The sequence below is a fragment of the Trichomycterus rosablanca genome, chromosome 2 (genome assembly GCF_030014385.1).
Source record: "Trichomycterus rosablanca isolate fTriRos1 chromosome 2, fTriRos1.hap1, whole genome shotgun sequence".
In the NCBI taxonomy this organism is placed as follows: Eukaryota; Metazoa; Chordata; class Actinopteri; order Siluriformes; family Trichomycteridae; genus Trichomycterus; species Trichomycterus rosablanca.
The window spans coordinates 42963988-42983327 of NC_085989.1; the positions used below are offsets into that span (position 1 = coordinate 42963988).

The window sequence follows — 19340 nt, forward strand, 5'->3', positions numbered from 1 at the left end:
ATAATGAGATTTAATAGGAAAGCAGCATGTGGTTCTCCTCTAGCAAAACGCTAAAATTTGGAATCATTACACATTTGAGACCTAATTAAGCTCAAACCTCGTTACACCACCAGCAGACCGACATTTTACACACACAGTAGATTTAGAAAGTATTCAGAACCCTATTTAAATCTAAATGCATATAATTGTTATTTTTACCTACTCAGACTCTTTGCTTTGCTTCTCTAAATTGTGTTCAGGTGCATCCTGTTTCCTCTGATTATCCTTAAAATGTGTCTAGATCTCAAGCGTCCACCTGTTGCCATTTGATTTGACTGAGCTTAGCAAACACACACAGCTGGATCTAAAAGGACCCGTAATTTACTACTGCATTATCAGGATGAAAACCAGGCCATGAAGTCCAAAAAAATGTTAGTGGATCTCCAGTATGAAATTGTAAGACAAAGTAAGGATCAGGGCAAGAATATAAAACAATATCTAAAGTTTGTCGGAAGGATCTGTAAAGAATAATGGGATCAAGAAGTAGGAATCTAGGAATGTAAAGCTTGTAGGCTAAACACTGTAATTGCTGACAAAAAGATTTTAACCATTTATTTAATAAAGGCTCAGAACATTGTTTGGAAGTCATTTGGAGGTGCACTCGTCAGTGTGCTCTCGGTGCTGGTCCCAAGCCTAAACAAAATAAGAATGGTTTCATCAGGATGGGCATCTAGTGTAAAAATGGTGGAAAATCACCCCTGCTAACTTACCTTTCAAATAATAAAAAAGAAGGCAGGACAAGCCTCTTCAGACACATGCAAAGCGATTAGCAACAGATAAATCAGTCACATAATAAGGACGCCATGGTTCCTAACATTTTCTCCCCCCATTTGTGCCAGCGGCAAACAGATGGATCTTCATCAGACATGCCCAAGCTAATGTGTATGTTAAGTGCCACTGTGATTCAAACTCAAAAAGGTTGATTCTTGGCAATGCTGGGCTAGCCTATTAAACCATTACGTCATCCAAGCATTATTTTTTTAAGATGGCATAGCGATCTCGTGAGTTTGTTTGTTTGTTTGATTATTAGGATTTTAATGTCATGTTTTACACTTTGGTTACATTCATGACAGGACCGGTAGATACTCATTACACAAGGTTCATCAGTTCACAAGGTTATATTGAACACAGTCATGGACAATTTAGTGTCTCCAATTCACCTCACTTACACATCTTTGGACTGTGGAAAGAAAACCGGAGCACCCGGAGGAAAACCACACAGGCACGGGGAGAACATGTAAACTCCACACAGAAAGTACACGGACCGCCATACCTGGGGATCGGACCCAGGACAATTCTCGCTGTGATGCGACAGTGCTACCCACTTAGCCACCGTGCTCTCGCGAGTTTGAATCTCAGCAAAGCCACCAAACTGGCCGTGTAACTGGCTGTGTTTGAGGGAGGGAATGTCTCTGCCCACCCCAATATGTGATTTTTAGAGCTGGTCTGGGTGCCTGCTCGAATGAAAAAAAGGGGGAGGTGAGTCACATAGAGTCTAGCGTGGCTCTCCATATATGAGATGGTTCTGTGAGATTGGACACACGTTGGAGGAAACGTGTGGTGACCCGGGACTGTGATTAGATTCAGAATTAAGAGATGGAAATGACTAGTTGGACAAAAATTAAATAAATTATACACAAATAAAACACTTTGAATGCTTTGCCTACAACAAGAATGTATCAACAATAAAAAAATAATGCAATAATAACAGTTTAGAGGGTTCAAATGTAAAAACAATGCTTCTGTTGTGCTGTAAATATTCTTTCCAGACACAGAAGGGAAATAATATTTTTGTGATTCCTCTCACGAGGCGAGGTCTGGACGTTAACCATCAAGCGCCTGTCTCAGGCTTTCTGACGTGGAGCATGATTCCTGTTGCACGCTCAGCAAACTGCCAGGAGTGCAGATTTAATTTACAACTGAAGTATTAAAGCAGGAAAGCGCAGGAAATCTGTGTCCCTGTTCAACAGAACACTGAGAAAAACCAGCCACGAAACGAGACACCAGGCCGCATCCTGCTGAAGCTAACGGGAGTTCACGATTCTCCCGGGGAGATCAAAGCAGGACGCAACCAAACTCAACCCGTCTGCAATAACAGCGCTGAACCGTCTGAGACAATCCTTCAGACTAGACAAAGGGCGACGAGAAGCATGTCTGAGACTGAAGAACTGCTATGATACAGTCCAAAGCTCTGCACAACAGTCTATGAGGGAGCGAAAAGCAGGTAATGCGGCCAGGAAATGGGTCTGGGCATCTGTCCTAGCATAGCTGGCACTCGGCCCCCCGCCTGAATCCATTACCACAACAAGCGGTGAAGCTTCCAGCCACAAAAGCCCACAGGGTGATGATTTGATCCAGCTCTATTCTGTCCTTGTGCGGCTTTTATAAAACGAGCAGTCGGTCCCTTTATGATTCGGTTAAAGCTTTAAAAAAGCAGTCTGAATAAGAACAGACGCTCTGCCAGCATGTCCCCGTGCCAAACATTTAAAATGGAATGGTCACACTTGGCTATTTTTAATAATAGTGAAAAAAATGTCATTTAATACCTGCAAAACCATGTGACCCAAGCTGATTACATCACGGTCCTTGGCTCAAAGTCACTCAGGACTCGTCTCCCAGGATTATGCGCCAGCATAAAAAGCCAATTGGCTAATACCCTGGTCTGTTTCATTACCTTTTACCTTGTTCTTTCATTAATGCTGGAAGTACCAGAAATATCTAACATGGAGCCTGACAGTATGTTAGAATTTCTGAGCTTTGCACCCCACAATAGCTTTGAGGGACCTCAAACACAAAACAACAATACGTTTGGCAATGAGCAATGAGAGTGCAGGTGCTAGACTGGTCTGGCTGCAGTCCAACTCATGGAGCATTATGAAGCACAGTTTATAACAATTAACACCCTGGATGGTAAAGCAGTTGGGTCAAATGAAGTCAGAATTTGGGTTGGGTTGGGTTGGGGGGACGGGCACAATACAACAAAGTACACTACACAAGCATAACAAAAAATACGTTCCACTTACCACTGTTGCGGTTCTTGCGGTTGGACTTGCCCCCGCTGAGTAGTGCCTTTAAGCTGTTCCTGAACATGCTGCCCGGTGTGTGTTCACCAGAGAGAAATCTGCTCACACAGGACAAAAAACAAGAACATGAGTACTGTGTTGTTCAAGACGTGATGGACATTTGAACTATTTCACTTCAAAATAAGAAATAGCTCATACAATATCAGGCCAAAAATATGTGACTCTTCCTAGTGTTTAGATTAAATATATTTAAATATGATTTGCTTTTCTATTATAATGCTTTCTACTCTATGGCAACAGTTTGTCCCGGTGCAAAGCATGATCCACACAGACATGGTATCACACATGTAATGGTTTGGGAAACTCCAGTGACATGCATAGAGTTCTGACTGTCACCCCAGTAAAAACCTTTGGGATGAACTGGAAAGTCCACTGCAAGCGACGCCTTCTTGTTCAATATCAGAGCCAGACGTCACAGAATAGGCACAGACTGACAGTGCTACCCACTGAGCCACCCTGTCAACATTGTTATCGACCAGAAATAAACCACAATCTAATAAAGCTTAGTATGTGAATAAAGGATGGAGGAAACAGTAAATCCTCTGACTTTTGTCTACTGTTCCACCTAAAACAAACTATAATAGCGAGCAATAAAACACTACAATACTCCATTCAACCCTGTAAACTGAAATCAAAGCTAACAAACCCTCAGCGCTCCCTCATGATGGAGACAGAATGAATGACTGATGTTATCTGGGGTGATTAATCTGTCACTCATTGCTCCACCCATCACTCAGACCTGGATCATTTAGTGCTTTATGTCCTGAAGCTGAACACGCCAAAGAATGTGGCTCGTACCAGACCGGTTGTGTTTTTGTACTGTCAGTACTGACATGAATGTTGGCAGAACTTTACTGTGACTGTAAGCTATGTCTGCAACACTTAGTATTAATTAAATCTACATTAATTACCTGAGTGTTTATCCTATGTGGGGTTTGGTTGTTTGTTTGTTTAAATTGTATCAACATGTTTAACACATATTAGTCATTAGATTTATCCCATATAGCATTTAGCTGACACTTTTATCCACAACAACTTTCAATTATGACTGAATACAGTTTAAGCAATTGAGGATTAAGAACCTTGCTCAGGGGCCCAACAGTGGTGGTGGTTTGTTTGTTTATTAGGATTTTAACGTCATGTTTTACACTTTGGATACATTCATGACAGGAACGGTAGTTACTCATTACACACGATTCCTCAGTTCACAAGGTTATATCAAACACAGTCATGGACAATTTAGTGTCTCCAATTCACCTCACTTGCATGTCTTTGGACTGTGGGAGGAAACCAGAGCACTCGGAGGAAACCCACATGGACACGGGCAGAACATGCAAACTCCACACAGAAAGGACCCACCCCCGGTGTTGGCATCCACTCTCTAAAATCCTGCCCCCGCTTTCGGCATTCTGTCGTCATAGCATTGGGCCCTAAAGACCTGGGTTCGATACTGTGCTTAGTTACGATCTACTGTCTATTTGAATATGGTCCTCAATGACCATCTGGTTTTTCTTCTGCAGGTACTCCTGTTTCCTGCCACCTCTCAAAAACCTGCTACATGCTGTTGGCATCCACTCTCTAAAATCCATAAAGAAGGGCATTAGGCAAGCAACAGATATTATTTTGCCACTGTGTAATACATGTTCTAACTGATTACTAAGGTTAAATCTAACACACAAGCCAGAGGGAACCTTTGAACAGTCCATTATTGATCTGAATATCTAGATGCAGATTCGTCTGGTGCTGTATGTCGTGTTCCAAATTCACACATGACCGGATTAGAATGGAACCTGAATGGTATACAAACACCAGCAGTGATTCTGCATACTCCCGTCTCGATTATTTCAGGAATCTTTCAGCACCTCCAGCATACAGGCCTTGAAGATGCTAATTAGCAGTTCACATGTGTACGTGGGTGGGTGTATGTGAGTGTGTCTTTGTTCTGCAGCTGCTGAATGCCACATGGGCGTCTGGCTGATTCTGTAAACGCCTTTTGTGTACTAGCGGGAGAGCTGGAAATAAAAAGATCCAGTGTATAAACCTGTTGTGCGGCTGAGACGCTGAATAGTGGTCTGTTTTTATCATGGTTTTATTTTGTTATTTTTTTTCTCATGGCCACATGTGATGACAAACAAATACTACTAATGGAACCACATTCTTAAAAATGGAAGCATTGATGAAATTAAATGAAATACAACACAATTCTAAAATCTCATGAAATAGTAACGGTCTGGTGTGTTAACTCAGTGGGTGAATAGGTGCTGAGGACCTGGGTTTGATTCTGTCCTTTAGTTACTGTCTATGGGCATTTCAACATGGTCTTCAATATCCATGTGGCTTAACAGTGGGTGAATGAGTCCTAAGGAGCTGTCTGCCTGCCTGCCTGTCTGCCTGCCTGCCTGTCTGTCTGTCTGTCTGTCTGTCTGTCTGTCTATCTATCTATCTATCTATCTATCTATCTATCCGTCTGTCTATCTATCTATCTGTCCGTCCGTCCGTCCGTCCATCCGTCTATCTATCTATCTGTCTGTCTAGAGGTCTGGTGTGTTAACTCAGTGGGTGAATGGGTGCTGAGGACCTGGGCTTGATTCTGTCCTTATTTACTGTCTATGGGCATTTCAACATGGTTTTCCATGTCCAAGTGGCATGTTAACTCAGTGGCTGAATATGTCCTAGGGGGCTATCTGTCTATCTATCTGTCTGTCTATCTATCTGTATATCTATCTACAGTATAGTAGAGGTCTGGTGTGTTAACTCAGTGGGTGAATGGGTCCTGAGGACTTGTGTTTGATTCTGTCCTGTAGTTACTGTCTATGGGCATTTCAACATGGTCTTCCATGTCCATGTGGCATGTTAACTCAGTGGGTGAATGGGTCCTAAGGAGCTATCAGTCTATATATCCGTCCGTCCGTCCGTCCATCCATCTATCTATCTATAGTAGAGGTCTGGTGTGTTAGCTCAGTGGGTGAATGGGTCTTGAGTACCTGGGTTTGATTCTGTCTTTTAGTTACTGTCTATGGGCATTTCAACATGGTCTTTCATATCCATGTGGCAACAGTGGGTTAATGGGTCCTAAGGAGCTGGGTTTGATTTTTTTCTTTTAGTTACTGTCTGTGGGCATTTCATATCTTCCATGTCAGTGTGGCCTTTCCTCTGCAGGTATTCCCGTTTCCAGCCAACTCTCAAAAACCTGCTAGCTAGCAAGCATTCAACAGGTTCTCACAGTTCTATACAGGATTGCACTCCACATGGGCTGCAATGGGTACATGTACAACACGACCCCATGCAATGCACTGCGTTTGTTTACTTGTACTTTACAAATATTTATTTTTTATTTAATTTTATTAGGATTTTAACATCATGTTTTACACACTTTGGTTACATTCATGACAGCACAGGTAGTTACTGGTTACACAAGATTCATCAGTCCACGGACAATTTTGTATCTCCAGTTCACCTCACTTGTACGTCCTTGGACTGTGGAAGGTAACCCACGCGGACATAGGGAGAACATGCAAACTCCACACAGAATGGACTCAGACCGCTCTACCTGGAAATCAAACCCAGAACCTTCTTGCTGTGAGGCGACAGTGCTAACCACCGAGCCACCGTGTCATCACTGTATGCATAAATCAAGTATAAAGTCAATAGAAACTGTACATTTGTGTGACCTCATTATAACTCATCTGGATTGAAATTACTCTGGTGGTCTACCAGGGGGCCTCAGTGAGCCTACAGAGGGAGATTCCATTGCTTTTAATTGAGAAGAGTCACACATGATTGGACAGAAAAATCAGTAGGCTATTGGCATATGGGAGATTTCTTGTGATGTCATATAGACATACAGTATTACACAACATGATTCGTTGTGTGTCCCAGTGAAGCTTCCGTGTCAAGAAGAGAAGCGTGCAACCCGATTATGTTAGCTTAATAAAGCATGTTGTTGTTCTGTCATCCTGTCCTGTCCACTGTGTCTATGATTTTACATGGTGTCAGAAGTATACCTGGTAGATATAACAAGGATGGTAGTATTTGTTATTTCCTCTGGATTTGCCTTTTGCACATTGTGAATACAACGATCAGCCATAACATTAAAACCACCTCCTTGTTTCTACACTCACTTTTTTTGCATGATTTGTTAGCCCAATTTCATAATGTTTTTCAATGGTCAGGACTCTCCCAGGACCACTACAGAGCAGGTATTATTTGGGTGGTGAGTCAATCCAGCACTGCAGTGACACTGACATGGTGGCGGTGTGTTAGTGTGTGTTCTGCTGGAGTTTTTAAACACCTCACTGTCACTGCTGGACTGAGAATAGTCCACCAACCAAAAATATCCAGCCAACAGCGCCCCGTGGGCAGCGTCCTGTGACCACTGATGAAGGTCTAGAAGATGACCAACTCAAACAGCATCAATAGATAAGCGATCATCTCTGACTTTACATCTACAAGGTGGACCAACTAGGTAGGAGTGTCTAATAGAGTGGACAGTGAGTGGACATGGTATTTTAAAACTCCAGTACTACTGAAGTACAGGTTTTTAGATCTTTTTAAGAGTTTTGTTGTTACTATTATTTAGTTTGATCGCTCTGGATAGTCAGTAAAAACATAATAAACTGTATCAAAACCCGGCTATGTCCCAAATAAAAAAAAAATCTATTTGTATTTTAAATTTCATGTTGTATTTCTTCATATTTACACTGTGAACTTTTTATTTTTTATTTATTCATTTTTTTATATCATTTTGTAATCCTTAAACATCAGTATTAACTCTGAATAAAATCATTATTTTTCATCCTTTTATCTCCCAATCTAGTTATTTCCAATTTCTGACTGTGAATCTGCTGTTGCTTTCACAAACCACATCTGATCAAAGTGAGTCGGATCACCACACACCCCTTCTGACACGTTTCTAATCTGTGCCGCTTCTTATCACCTGCCAGTATTGCATAGGAAGAGCTACGATAGGTTCCTTGTGACTTCTCCAACTTGCAAAGGGTGCCTTTACCAGTCCTGGAGATCACACACCACAGTGACAGCAGGATGAGACCCTGGCTGTCCTATCCTGCCACAAACACGGCCAACTGTGTTTGTGTGGGTGCTAGCCAGGTCGGTAGCGCTGCTGAAATTTAAACACTCCACTGTGATGTACTAGTATGTTAAGGTATGCCAACTCGTGAAAAACTGGTTTAATGGAAACTACTTACTGGTTAATTAAACTGTTTGTGATGCCTGGTGTGTGGTATGTTAGTGTAGAATAAGTTCAGCCCTGCAGCTTCACCCTCAGCTCTAAGCAATAATAAACATCATTAGGTAGTGGAGACCAAACAGCTCCTGATAACCTACACTCATAACCCAACTCTCTGTTTCCCATCAACCCCCTTCCTTTTTACTTCAAAACAACTGTGGCTCTTAGGCGAGTAAACCTCTGCTTGGCTTCTCTCTGTTATTTATACATTCATCTCTCACAGCCGTTGTTTGGGGGGTTAGGATTTACTGGAAATTAGCAAGAGCAGTCAAAGTTTCTCCTCCTTCCCGTTAGTCCCTGTACCCCCAGCACGGCTAAAACAGCGTGAAGTAGAAGTGAACGCTCTTATTAAACGCAGCTGCTGCATCAGACACTGTTCATCTATTACATTGTGCTAAAAGCTTCACTGACCTGCTGCAGCGTCTAACACAGCCGAGCACTCACTTCAGTCCCTGTCTGTCTCTCCAGAACAGTGTAACGGCAGGCGTGTCCACGGACCCACAGACAGATTTCATCGCAATCTTTAGACACACCAGCATTTCTGGATGTTGAAATTCTGAGTGCAAATGTGCTTTTATTTACACCGATCAACCATAACTTTAAAACCACCTCCTTGATTCTACATTCACTGTCCATATTATCAGCTCCACTTACCATATAAAAGCACTTTGTAGTTACTGACTGTGACTAATTACTGACTGTAGTCCATCTGTTTCTCTGCATGCCTTGTTAGCCCCCTTTCAACCTGTTCTTCAATAGTCAGGACCCCCACAGGACCACTACAGAGCGGGTATTATTTAGATGGTGGATCATTCTCAGCACTGACATGGTGGTGGTGTGTTAGTGTGTGTTGTGCTGCTTTGATCAGACACAGTTGTGTTGTGGATCAGACACAGCAGTGCTGATGGAGTTTTTAAAACACCTCACTGTCACTGCTGGACTGAGAATAGTCCACCAACCAAAAATATTCAGCCAACAGCGCCCTGTGGGCAGCGTCCTCTGACCACTGATGCAGGTCTAGAAGATGACCAATTCAAACAGCAGCAATAGATGAGCGATCGTCTCTGACTTTACATCTACAAGGTGGATCAACTAGGTAGGAGTGTCTAATAGAGTGGACAGTGAGTGGACACGGTATTTAAAAACTCCAGCAGTGCTGCTGTCTGATCTACTCATACCAGCACAACACACACTAACACACCACCACCATGTCAGTGTCACTGCAGTGCTGAGAATCCTGACCATTGTAGAACAAGGTGAAAGCAGGCTAAAAAGCATGCATAGAAACAGATGGACTACAGTCAGTAATTGTAGAACTACAAAGTGCTTCAATATGGTAAGTGGAGCTGATAAAATGGACAGTGAGTGTAGAAACAAGGAGGTGGTTTTAATGTTATGGCTGATCGGTGTATATTTCTTGACTTGCTGTGTTTCCCCATTTTCCTTCCAATATAGTCATTTCCGATTCCCTATTTCAGTTCCTCTGCCACATGCACTACCCACATGCTGGCAATTAAAGCAAAAGCAATTAAATAATGGGACTGATTGCTTTCACAACCCTGTTATTCTAGCTTTTAATTTTTTTATATTAATTCATTTTTAGAACAGTTTAATTTTTCTCATGATTTAAATGCTGTATGGTGAATGTGTGAATAAAGCCGGAGAACGATATTCAGGCTGTATGAGAAAAATGTGACTGTTTAAAGGGGTATAAAGATTATTTTATAGGCACTGTATAAAAAACTTGCTGATATGAAACCGTTATGTGTTTTACTGTACTGTTTATTAGACTTACATGTAACTTGGATATCATCTGTAACAGTAACAACACCACAGTATGATCAGAATCAGACAGATATAGTGAGAGTACACAGGGTCAGGTCTGAGAACATAAAAGATAGAAGAAAGAAAGAGAGAAAGCAGGCTGTAAATTCAGATTGGAAGCGAGGGTAAGGCTTGACCTTCAGAGATCTCCAGGCTGGCTCAGTGCCTGACCATGCAGAGGAACAAAGAGTTTTGACTCAGCAGCTGAGCCCAACTGAGCCGAGCGCAGTAACGTTTCCAGCTATTATCTGAGCCTTACGTTGCATGAGTGAGTCTAAAAATGCGAAGAATACCAATGCTCGCACCGGTGCCTAGACTTGATCCTAATGGCACCCTGGTGGCTTGCAAGATGCTGACATGTGACATCAAAGGAAAACACTGTCTGAATAGCACAAACCGAGCGCTACAGAAAGGTAGCAGAATCAGAAAGGCACTTTAAGAAGTTATATATACACACACGACACTGTATCATGAGCTTGTCCTATGTCCTATTTCAAAAACAAATGCCAAAAAGGTCAAACAGACCTATAACACCAGCCCCTCCTCTTAGAAGGCTTCTCACAAAATTTTGAAGTACACTATATTGCCAAAAGTATTTAGTCACACATCCAAATCATTCCAATCACTTCCATGGCCACAGGTGTATAAAACCAAGCACCTAGGCATGCAGACTGCTTCTACAAACATTAGTGGAAAGAATGGGTCGCTCTCCGGAGCTCAGTGAATTCCAGCATGGTACTGTGATAGGATGCCACCTGTGCAACAAGTCCAGTGGTGAAATTTCCTCACTACTAAATATTCCACAGTCAACTGTCAGTGCTATTATAACAAAGTGGAAGCGATTGGGAACGACAGTAACTCGGCCACCAAGTGTTAGGCCACGTAAAATGACAGAGCGGGGTCAGAGGATGCTGAGGCACATAGTGCGCAGAGGTCGCCAACTTTCTGCAGAGTCAATCGCTACAGACCTCCAAACTTCATGTGGCCTTCACATGTGTTTCCATGGCCGAGCAGCAGCATCCAAACCTTACATCACCAAGCGCAATGCAAAGCGTCATATGCAGTGGTGTAAAGCATGCCACCACTGGACTCTAGAGCAGTGGAGACGTGTTCTCTGGAGTGACGAATCACGCTTCTCCGTCTGGCAATCCGATGGACGAGTCTGGGTTTGGCGGTTGCCAGGAGAACGGTACTTGTCTGACTGCATTGTGCCGAGTGTAAAGTTTGGTGGAGGGGGGATTATAGTGTGGGGTGTTTTTCAGGAGCTGGGCTCGGCCCCTTAGTTCCAGTGAAAGGAAAGATTTTGGACAATTGCATGTTTCCAACTTTGTGGGAACAGTTTGGGGATGGCCCCTTCCTGTTCCAACATGACTGCACACCAGTGCACAAAGCAAGGTCCATAAAGACATGGGTGAGCGAGTTTTGTGTGGAAGAACTTGACTGTCCTGACCTCAGCCTGATAGAACACCTTTGGGATGAATTAGAGCGGAGACTGTGAGCCAGGCCTTCTCGTCCTACATCAGTGTCTGACCTCACAAATGCGCTTCTGGAAGAATGGTCAAAAATTCCCATAAACACACTCCTAAACCTGTGGAAAGCCTTCCTAAAGGAGTTGAAGCTGTTATAGCTGCGAAGGGTGAGTCGACATCATATTAAATGATTAAACGACATTAATTGTTGCGGTTTTGCAGGTGGCACTTTTATTGCATCATATAATTTAATAGGAGACAGATATAAACTGCAGGCAGGCCAGTCAAGCACATGCACTCTGTGTCTACAGTTATAGCACAAGTAGAATAAGGCCTGGTATTGTCTTGCTGAAATAATCATGCCCTTCCTGGGAAAAAATGTTGCCTTGATGGCAGCATGTGTCTCTCTGAAATATATATACCAATCAGTCATAACATTAAAACCACGTCCTGGTTTCTACAGTGGATAAGACACAGCGGCACTGCTGCCAAAATATCCAGCCAACAGCACCCCGTGAGCAGCGTCCTGTGACCACTGATGAAAGTCTAGAACAGGGGTGGGCAATTAAATTTTCCAAGGGGCCACATAAGAAACTGGGACTGTTGTGGAGGGCCGGACCAATAAGGGGAACTTAATTCTGCTCAATATTAATTTTATCTCTTTATTTACATTTACATTACATTTTCAGCATTTAGCAGACGCCTTTATCTAAATCGATTTACAATATAGTTACAGTATACAGTCTGAGCAATTGAGGGTTAAGGGCCTTGCTCAAGGGCCCAACAGCAGCAACCTGGCAGTGGTGGGGCTTGAACCAGCAACCTTCTAATTACTAGTCCACTAACCACTAGGCTACAACTTCCCACTCTTTATAAAAAAGCAGTAAATTGTACAGTTCTAATAAGCTGTTAATGTTTAGATGTTACAATCAGAAAATTAGAAGTAAGCAGAGTAAAAACATCAACATTATTTCACTATTTAAACAAACAAAAAAACTAAAAAAACAACAACAAAAAAACAACAAATGTGAACAAAATGTGCAGGTTTTTAAACTTTACACTATTTTGTTTTGAGTCTAATGAGTCTCATTTGTTTTTCAGTCCTTTGTTATTGTTGGATATTCTTTTTAAAATCACAAAGCTGGTCCTGACTGCTTCAGTTCTGGATGTGTTAAACTTTATAAAACAGTCCTTGTTGCTTTTGCAGTTTAGTGAGAGAAGCTTCAGGTGTGATGCTCTGTATCGTTCATGTTCTTATATTTCTGTGTAGTACCGTAACAGCGATTTAGAGCCTAAATTCTGATCCTTAACCAGCGTTACATCTGACTTCAGAACTTCATGTCTTGTTACAAACTCCACCGTCAGTCACACTCAGTTCTGTTCGCATTACGGTGAAGCCGATACACTCGCACACACACGTAAATCGAAACTTGCGGATATTTAAAGACACAGCGCTCCAGTCGAAATCAATCCTGTTGTAATGCATGTTTGATGTACATTTATTTACATCTAAATTGTAATTGCCACGGACCTCATGCGGGCCGGTTGGGGATGTCTCGCGGGCCGGATGTGGTCTGGTCTAGAAGATGACCAACTCAAACAGCATCAATAGATGAGCGATCGTCTCTGACTTTACATCTACAAGGTGGACCAACTAGGTAAGAGTGTCTAATAGAGTGGACAGTGAGTGGACACGGTATTTAAAAACTCCAGCAGTGCCGCTGTGTCTGATCCACTCATACCAGCACAACACACACTAACACACCACCACCATGTCAGTGTCACTGCAGTGCTGAGAATGATCCACCACCTAAATAACACCTGCTCTGTAGTGGTCCTGTGGGGGTCCTGACCATTGAAGAACAGGGTGAAAGTAGGCTAAAAATATGTAGAGAAACAGATGGACTACAGTCAGTAATTGTAGAACTACAAAGTGCTTCTATATGGTAAGTGAAGCTGATAAAATGGACAGTGTGTGTAGAAACCAGGAGGTGGTTTTAATGTTATGGCTGATCTGTGTATAATATACATGTTAACAGTCTGGATTGTCCTCTTTTAGTTTTGGCAAAGACAACTCAACCTCTATTTTTCCTCAAAACAAGCTGAACCGTGGACTGACTACAGCACACATTTCCACCGTCTTTTGGTCCATCTGAGATGAGCTTGGGCCCAGAGAACTCCATAGCAGTTCTGTATAGAACTGATGTCTGGCTTTCTCCTTGTGTATTACAGTTTCAGGTTGCATTTTGTAATGCAGCAGCAGACTGTGTTAAGTTATAACAGATTTATGAAGTACTCCCAAGCCCTCGGAGAAGCTATATTTATTACAGCAGCATGTAATGCTGTCACAGAGATAAAAAATCGCGCACATTCAACATTGACTGTGGTGAGTCTCGACCAATCATTGCTTGTACAGCTTAGCATGGCAGCTACCAATCATTAAGAGTCATGGCTAATGTGCTTTCTCCATGACAAAGCCATGTGTCACCTATTTTAAAACTGCATTCTGTATTCTCACACAAGCTAACAGCCACTCCAAGTGAGACGGATTCATGATTTAAAGATGGTTGCTAGTGCAGGACACTCAGTGCCTCTGGGGAATGTGGCTGTACGTTATAAACAAATCCTCAATTGTTGAGGATCGAAGATCAAGACGGTAACTTAAATCAGTCCAGCATGTTTAGCCCTCGAGCCTCCTGGGACAACAACAGTGCTCCTTTGTAGAGGACTCAGAACCCATCTCAGAACTCACCTCAGAACTCAGACTGAGAAGAAAATTCATTTTTTGTTCCTCACAGCTGCAGGTCACCGTGATCCTAGATCAGATCTATCCTGTGGCTAAATCTTCAATGCACATTATCATAAATGCAGATTGTGAACTAACATTATTTAGTAACATTAATACCATTACTTAACATTAAAGAGGGTAGTAGTAGCCTAGTGGTTAAGGTACTGGACTAGTAATCAAAAGGTTGCTGGTTTAATTGTTTAGCTGATGGATTATCCTTTAATGCATCCTGGTGCCATTTATAAATGATGCCCAGCAGCCCAGCCATCTACATAATCTGTTATACATCTAAATTTACCCTTCATCCATTCCTTCATACCAGGGCCCAGAGCCTTCATGTTATCTGACAGCAATGAATCTTGGCAGCCAAACAACCAGTTGGCATTTCATGGCTTGTCTCCCCCGGACCACTGTCAGTAGGTACTCAGCACGGCTGTCTGTGAGCGCTCGCTGTAGTTTTAAAGATGCTTCAACCCAGTAAACTGGCCCTTATCAAAGTCACCAACGTCTTTGTGCCTAATCATATTTGCTGCATTCAACACATCAACCATGTGGAACTACCATCAGCACAACAGTTAATAGATCCCTGACCCTCACATGCACAACTGCTATTACCATGAACATTTTTGGTAGGTGGTCCTGATGTTTTGGCTCCTCTGTGTATACTCATTTTCTTTATATAATCATCACCTATCAGTTTAGATGCATCCAATTCCCAATTACACTTGCATTTGCCATTGAAAGCACAACACCGACCCAGGCCAAAGAGGGCTAATGCCTAGCCTAATGAAAGCCTTCTGACAAGTTTCTTGCCAGCCATATCTATTCACCAAACATCGGTTGAGTCCCACAGTGTTCCAACATGCACAGAATATCCCACTATGCTTGTTGTGTTTCTACATTACTGTATGAGTCACTGGCTGTGTCTGACATCGCATACTTCTAAACTGAAGAGTACGCGAAAGCAGTAGACGAGAGAGAGTAGTGTGTCTGAATATGTAGTATTCATTAAACAGTATGCGAAAAGAACCTAAATGACCTACTGCATGGGCAGCCGCGATCCTATAATCTATCCCATAATTCAACTGGAAATGCAAAGGCGTTCAAAGTGATAGAAGAAAGATGGTGGAAGGCGGAGAGTCGGAGTAAGACAAGAATTAAAAATTTTATGATTAAGTACAACCCTGTATAACCCTACGAGTAGCTTTGTGGAGAATTACATAATTCATTAATTTTAATCTGATTTTAAAATTGTTATAACTGTTGCGATGTGATGTATCACATGACGTTGGTAGGATGGCGGAAGTAGTACGTCTGAGGTCGTGTGCATACTGCATACTTGCGTACTGAAAGAGCTTACTGCTTTACCGGCTAAGTTGGTCGCACTGCCTACAATTTAGTGTGTACTGTTTAAGTATGCTATTTTGGACGCAGACGCTGTTTCAGCAACAAGAAATTAGGGCTGGGCAGTATATCGCGAATATCGATATATTCCATATTTCTTTTTACATGATGTTAAAAATGGCCATATTTGATATATCGAGTATGTCTAGGATACACAGGTTACCATTTGAGAACATTTAAAACAGTACAAGTGTTGCACATAACGCTATCTCTAGCGCATGAGCGGGTGGGCGAGTGCACGCACACATGCAAACAATCACTGAGTAAAGAGTCAGAAACGACTCCTTTCAAACGAATTATTCATTGGAATCGAATCAGGGAGCTGTGCTCTTATCTATGGTAAAGATTCATTCGTTTTGCTCACACAAATGAATCAGTTCATTTGTGAAAGAGATTCATTCGTGGTTCAAGCCTTGAAAAACAGCTGTATAAACCAATCAGAGCTTCCGAATTCAGATTTTGGGTGGAATTTCAGTCTCTCTCGATTGGTTTCAGCTTTTTATTTTAAACGAGGATAAACACAGTTGAAAATGTAATATATTCTGGAAATATTCTGGAAACATATAACATTCTTCAAGAAGATAAACAAGGTGATTACAGTGCCTTGCAAAAGTATTCAGCCCCCTTGAACTTTTCAACCTTTTGCCACATTTCAGGCTTCAAACATAACGATATGAAATTGTAATTTTTTGTGAAGAATCAACAACAAGTGGGACACAATCGTGAAGTGGAACGAAATTTATTGGATATTTTAAACTTTTTTTAGAAATAAAAAACTAAAAAGTGGGGTGTGCAATATTATTCAGCCCCCTTTACTTTCAGTGCAGCAAACTCACTCCAGAAGTTCAGTGAGGATCACTGAATGATCCAATGTTGACCTAAATGACAAATAGTGATAAATAGAATCCACCTGTGTGTAATCAAGTCTCCGTATAAATGCACCTGCTCTGTGACAGTCTCAGAGTTCTGTTTAAAGCGCAGAGAGCATCATGAAGACCAAGGAACACACCAGGCAGGTCCGAGATACTGTTGTGGAGAAGTTTAAAGCCGGATTTGGATACAAAAAGATTTCCCAAGCTTTAAACATCTCAAGGAGCACTGTGCAAGCGATCATATTGAAATGGAAGGAGTATCAGACCACTGCAAATCTACCAAGACCCGGCCGTCCCTCTAAACTTTCAGCTCAAACAAGGAGAAGACTGATCAGAGATGCAGCCAAGAGGCCCATGATCACTCTGAATGAACTGCAGAGATCTACAGCTGAGGTGGGAGACTCTGTCCATAGGACACAATCAGTCGTACACTGCACAAATCTGGCCTTTATGGAAGAGTGGCAAGAGTTTCTCAAAGATATCCATAAAAAGTCACCTGGGAGACACACCAAGCATGTGGAAGAAGGTGCTCTGGTCAGATGAAACCAAAATCGAACTTTTTGGCCACAATGCAAAACGTTATGTTTGGCGTAAAAGCAACACAGCTCATCACCCTGAACACACCATCCCCACTGTCAAACATGGTGGTGGCAGCATCATGGTTTGGGCCTGCTTTTCTTCAGCAGGGACAGGGAAGATGGTTAAAATTGATGGGAAGATGGATGGAGCCAAATACAGGACCATTCTGGAAGAAAACCTGTTGCAGTCTGCAAAAGACCTGAGACTGGGACGGAGATTTATCTTCCAACAAGACAATGATCCAAAACATAAAGCAAAATCTACAATGGAATGGTTCACAAATAAACGTATCCAGGTGTTAGAATGGCCAAGTCAAAGTCCAGACCTGAATCCCATCGAGAATCTGTGGAAAGAGCTGAAAACTGCTGTTCACAAACGCTCTCCATCCAACCTCACTGAGCTCGAGCTGTTTTGCAAGGAAGAATGGGCAAAAATTTCTGTCTCTCGATGTGCAAAACTGATAGAGACATACCCCAAGCGACTTGCAGCTGTAATCGCAGCAAAAGGTGGCGCTACAAAGTATTAACGCAAGGGGGCCGAATAATATTGCACGCCCCACTTTTCAGTTTTTTATTTCTAAAAAAAGTTTAAAATATCCAATAAATTTCGTTCTACTTCACGATTGTGTCCCACTTGTTGTTGATTCTTCACAAAAAAATTACAATTTCATATCGTTATGTTTGAAGCCTGAAATGTGGCAAAAGGTTGAAAAGTTTAAGGGGGCTGAATACTTTTGCAAGGCACTGTATATCTCTAATGGAACAACACACAGGTACGCAGCGGTTATGATTTTATGCTGCTCTGTGGTTGGTCTGGGTCGCGGTGATGTTGTTTACTGTGAACTTTCACTTTGCAGTGATAGCAAAGCATTATCAAATATTGAACTTTTTCAGGATTTTTTTGATGCTCATTTCTTTGAAGTAAAAAGGACAGCATAAATGTGATTGTAAGATTCTGCTGGTTTGTTTGATATAAATATTGTCAAAATTAATAAAAATACAGCCTTATAATAATACAAAATATAAACATTGTAATTCTGTCAGCGTTTATTAGAACTACAGTACAGGTATTTTGTGTTTTTAAGATAACTTATAAACAATATAAGCTAAAATACGAGCAGTGGTCTGCCACTGTACTTTAAGTTTACATTATATCATATCTTATATCGCCACTTCTCAAAGGCATATCGAGATTTTTTAGTTATATCGCACAGCCCTACAAGAAATTGACCAATGATGTGGCCCAATGTGTTTCGCTTTGTCCTGCTGTGGCCTGAAATATTCAGAGGAAACAGGTTATACTGGCTTGTCTTCTTTAGATATAATCATAAAACATGCAAAATCAATGTTTAAATTAGTGGACAATTCAATTACATCAAGAACTGTACTGAATTCTGAAAGCCTAAGCAAGTTTGGCTTCCCTCAATGTGTTTTTTACCTGCAATGAGGCTAGATAAGACTAAAAATGTACAAGGAGCCAAACATTCCAGTTTGTTTTCCTATTCCCCCCTGTGCTGGAGTCTCAGTGCTCCCTCATTCTCTTTTGGAGGCAAATTCAGCCATGCTGAGAGAGGTAAGAGTCGTGTTATTCTTCTAAATCAGTGTTAGAGCTAGTAAGAGAGAGAACACAGAATAGTGTAGGAGTAACAAAAGACAACGTGAGCAGATTTTGGCTGAGTTCTGTTTAATGGAGTTCATGAGCGGGTCACAGTCACCCCGTTTTGTCTGGCATAAAGACAAATGCACCTGCGCTCAGTAAACATCACCTCTGTGCAAGGTGGACTGAGGCGGATTCATTTTTCAGTTGGACAGCATCTGGTATGTGAGGCGCTTCCACCAAGGACGTGTCAAAGACTGGACGCTTTATCAGATCACCACAACAGGGCTCTGTATAGAAAGTATGCACAACGGTACTGCCTTTAATCCGGTAATTAAAATGAACACAGCTTTATTGTTCTATGTTTGGAACCCTGCTGTGTGTTAGTGTCCAGTGTGAGGCGGCCCATTTTATTTTAGTCCTAACTAATTTGAAATA

General features: G+C 41.9%; 1 protein-coding gene across 1 annotated transcript in view; it reads right to left on the reverse strand.

Moving 5' to 3' along the window:
* The window catches only part of tanc2a (tetratricopeptide repeat, ankyrin repeat and coiled-coil containing 2a), a 299606-nt gene that overhangs the window by 151704 nt on the left and 128562 nt on the right, over positions 1 to 19340 (reverse strand). The window contains exon 3 of the mRNA XM_063016038.1: positions 3063 to 3160. Coding sequence (XP_062872108.1) covers positions 3063 to 3129 — 67 coding nt within the window. The 5' untranslated portion in view covers positions 3130 to 3160. The remainder of the gene's footprint in view (positions 1 to 3062; positions 3161 to 19340) is intronic.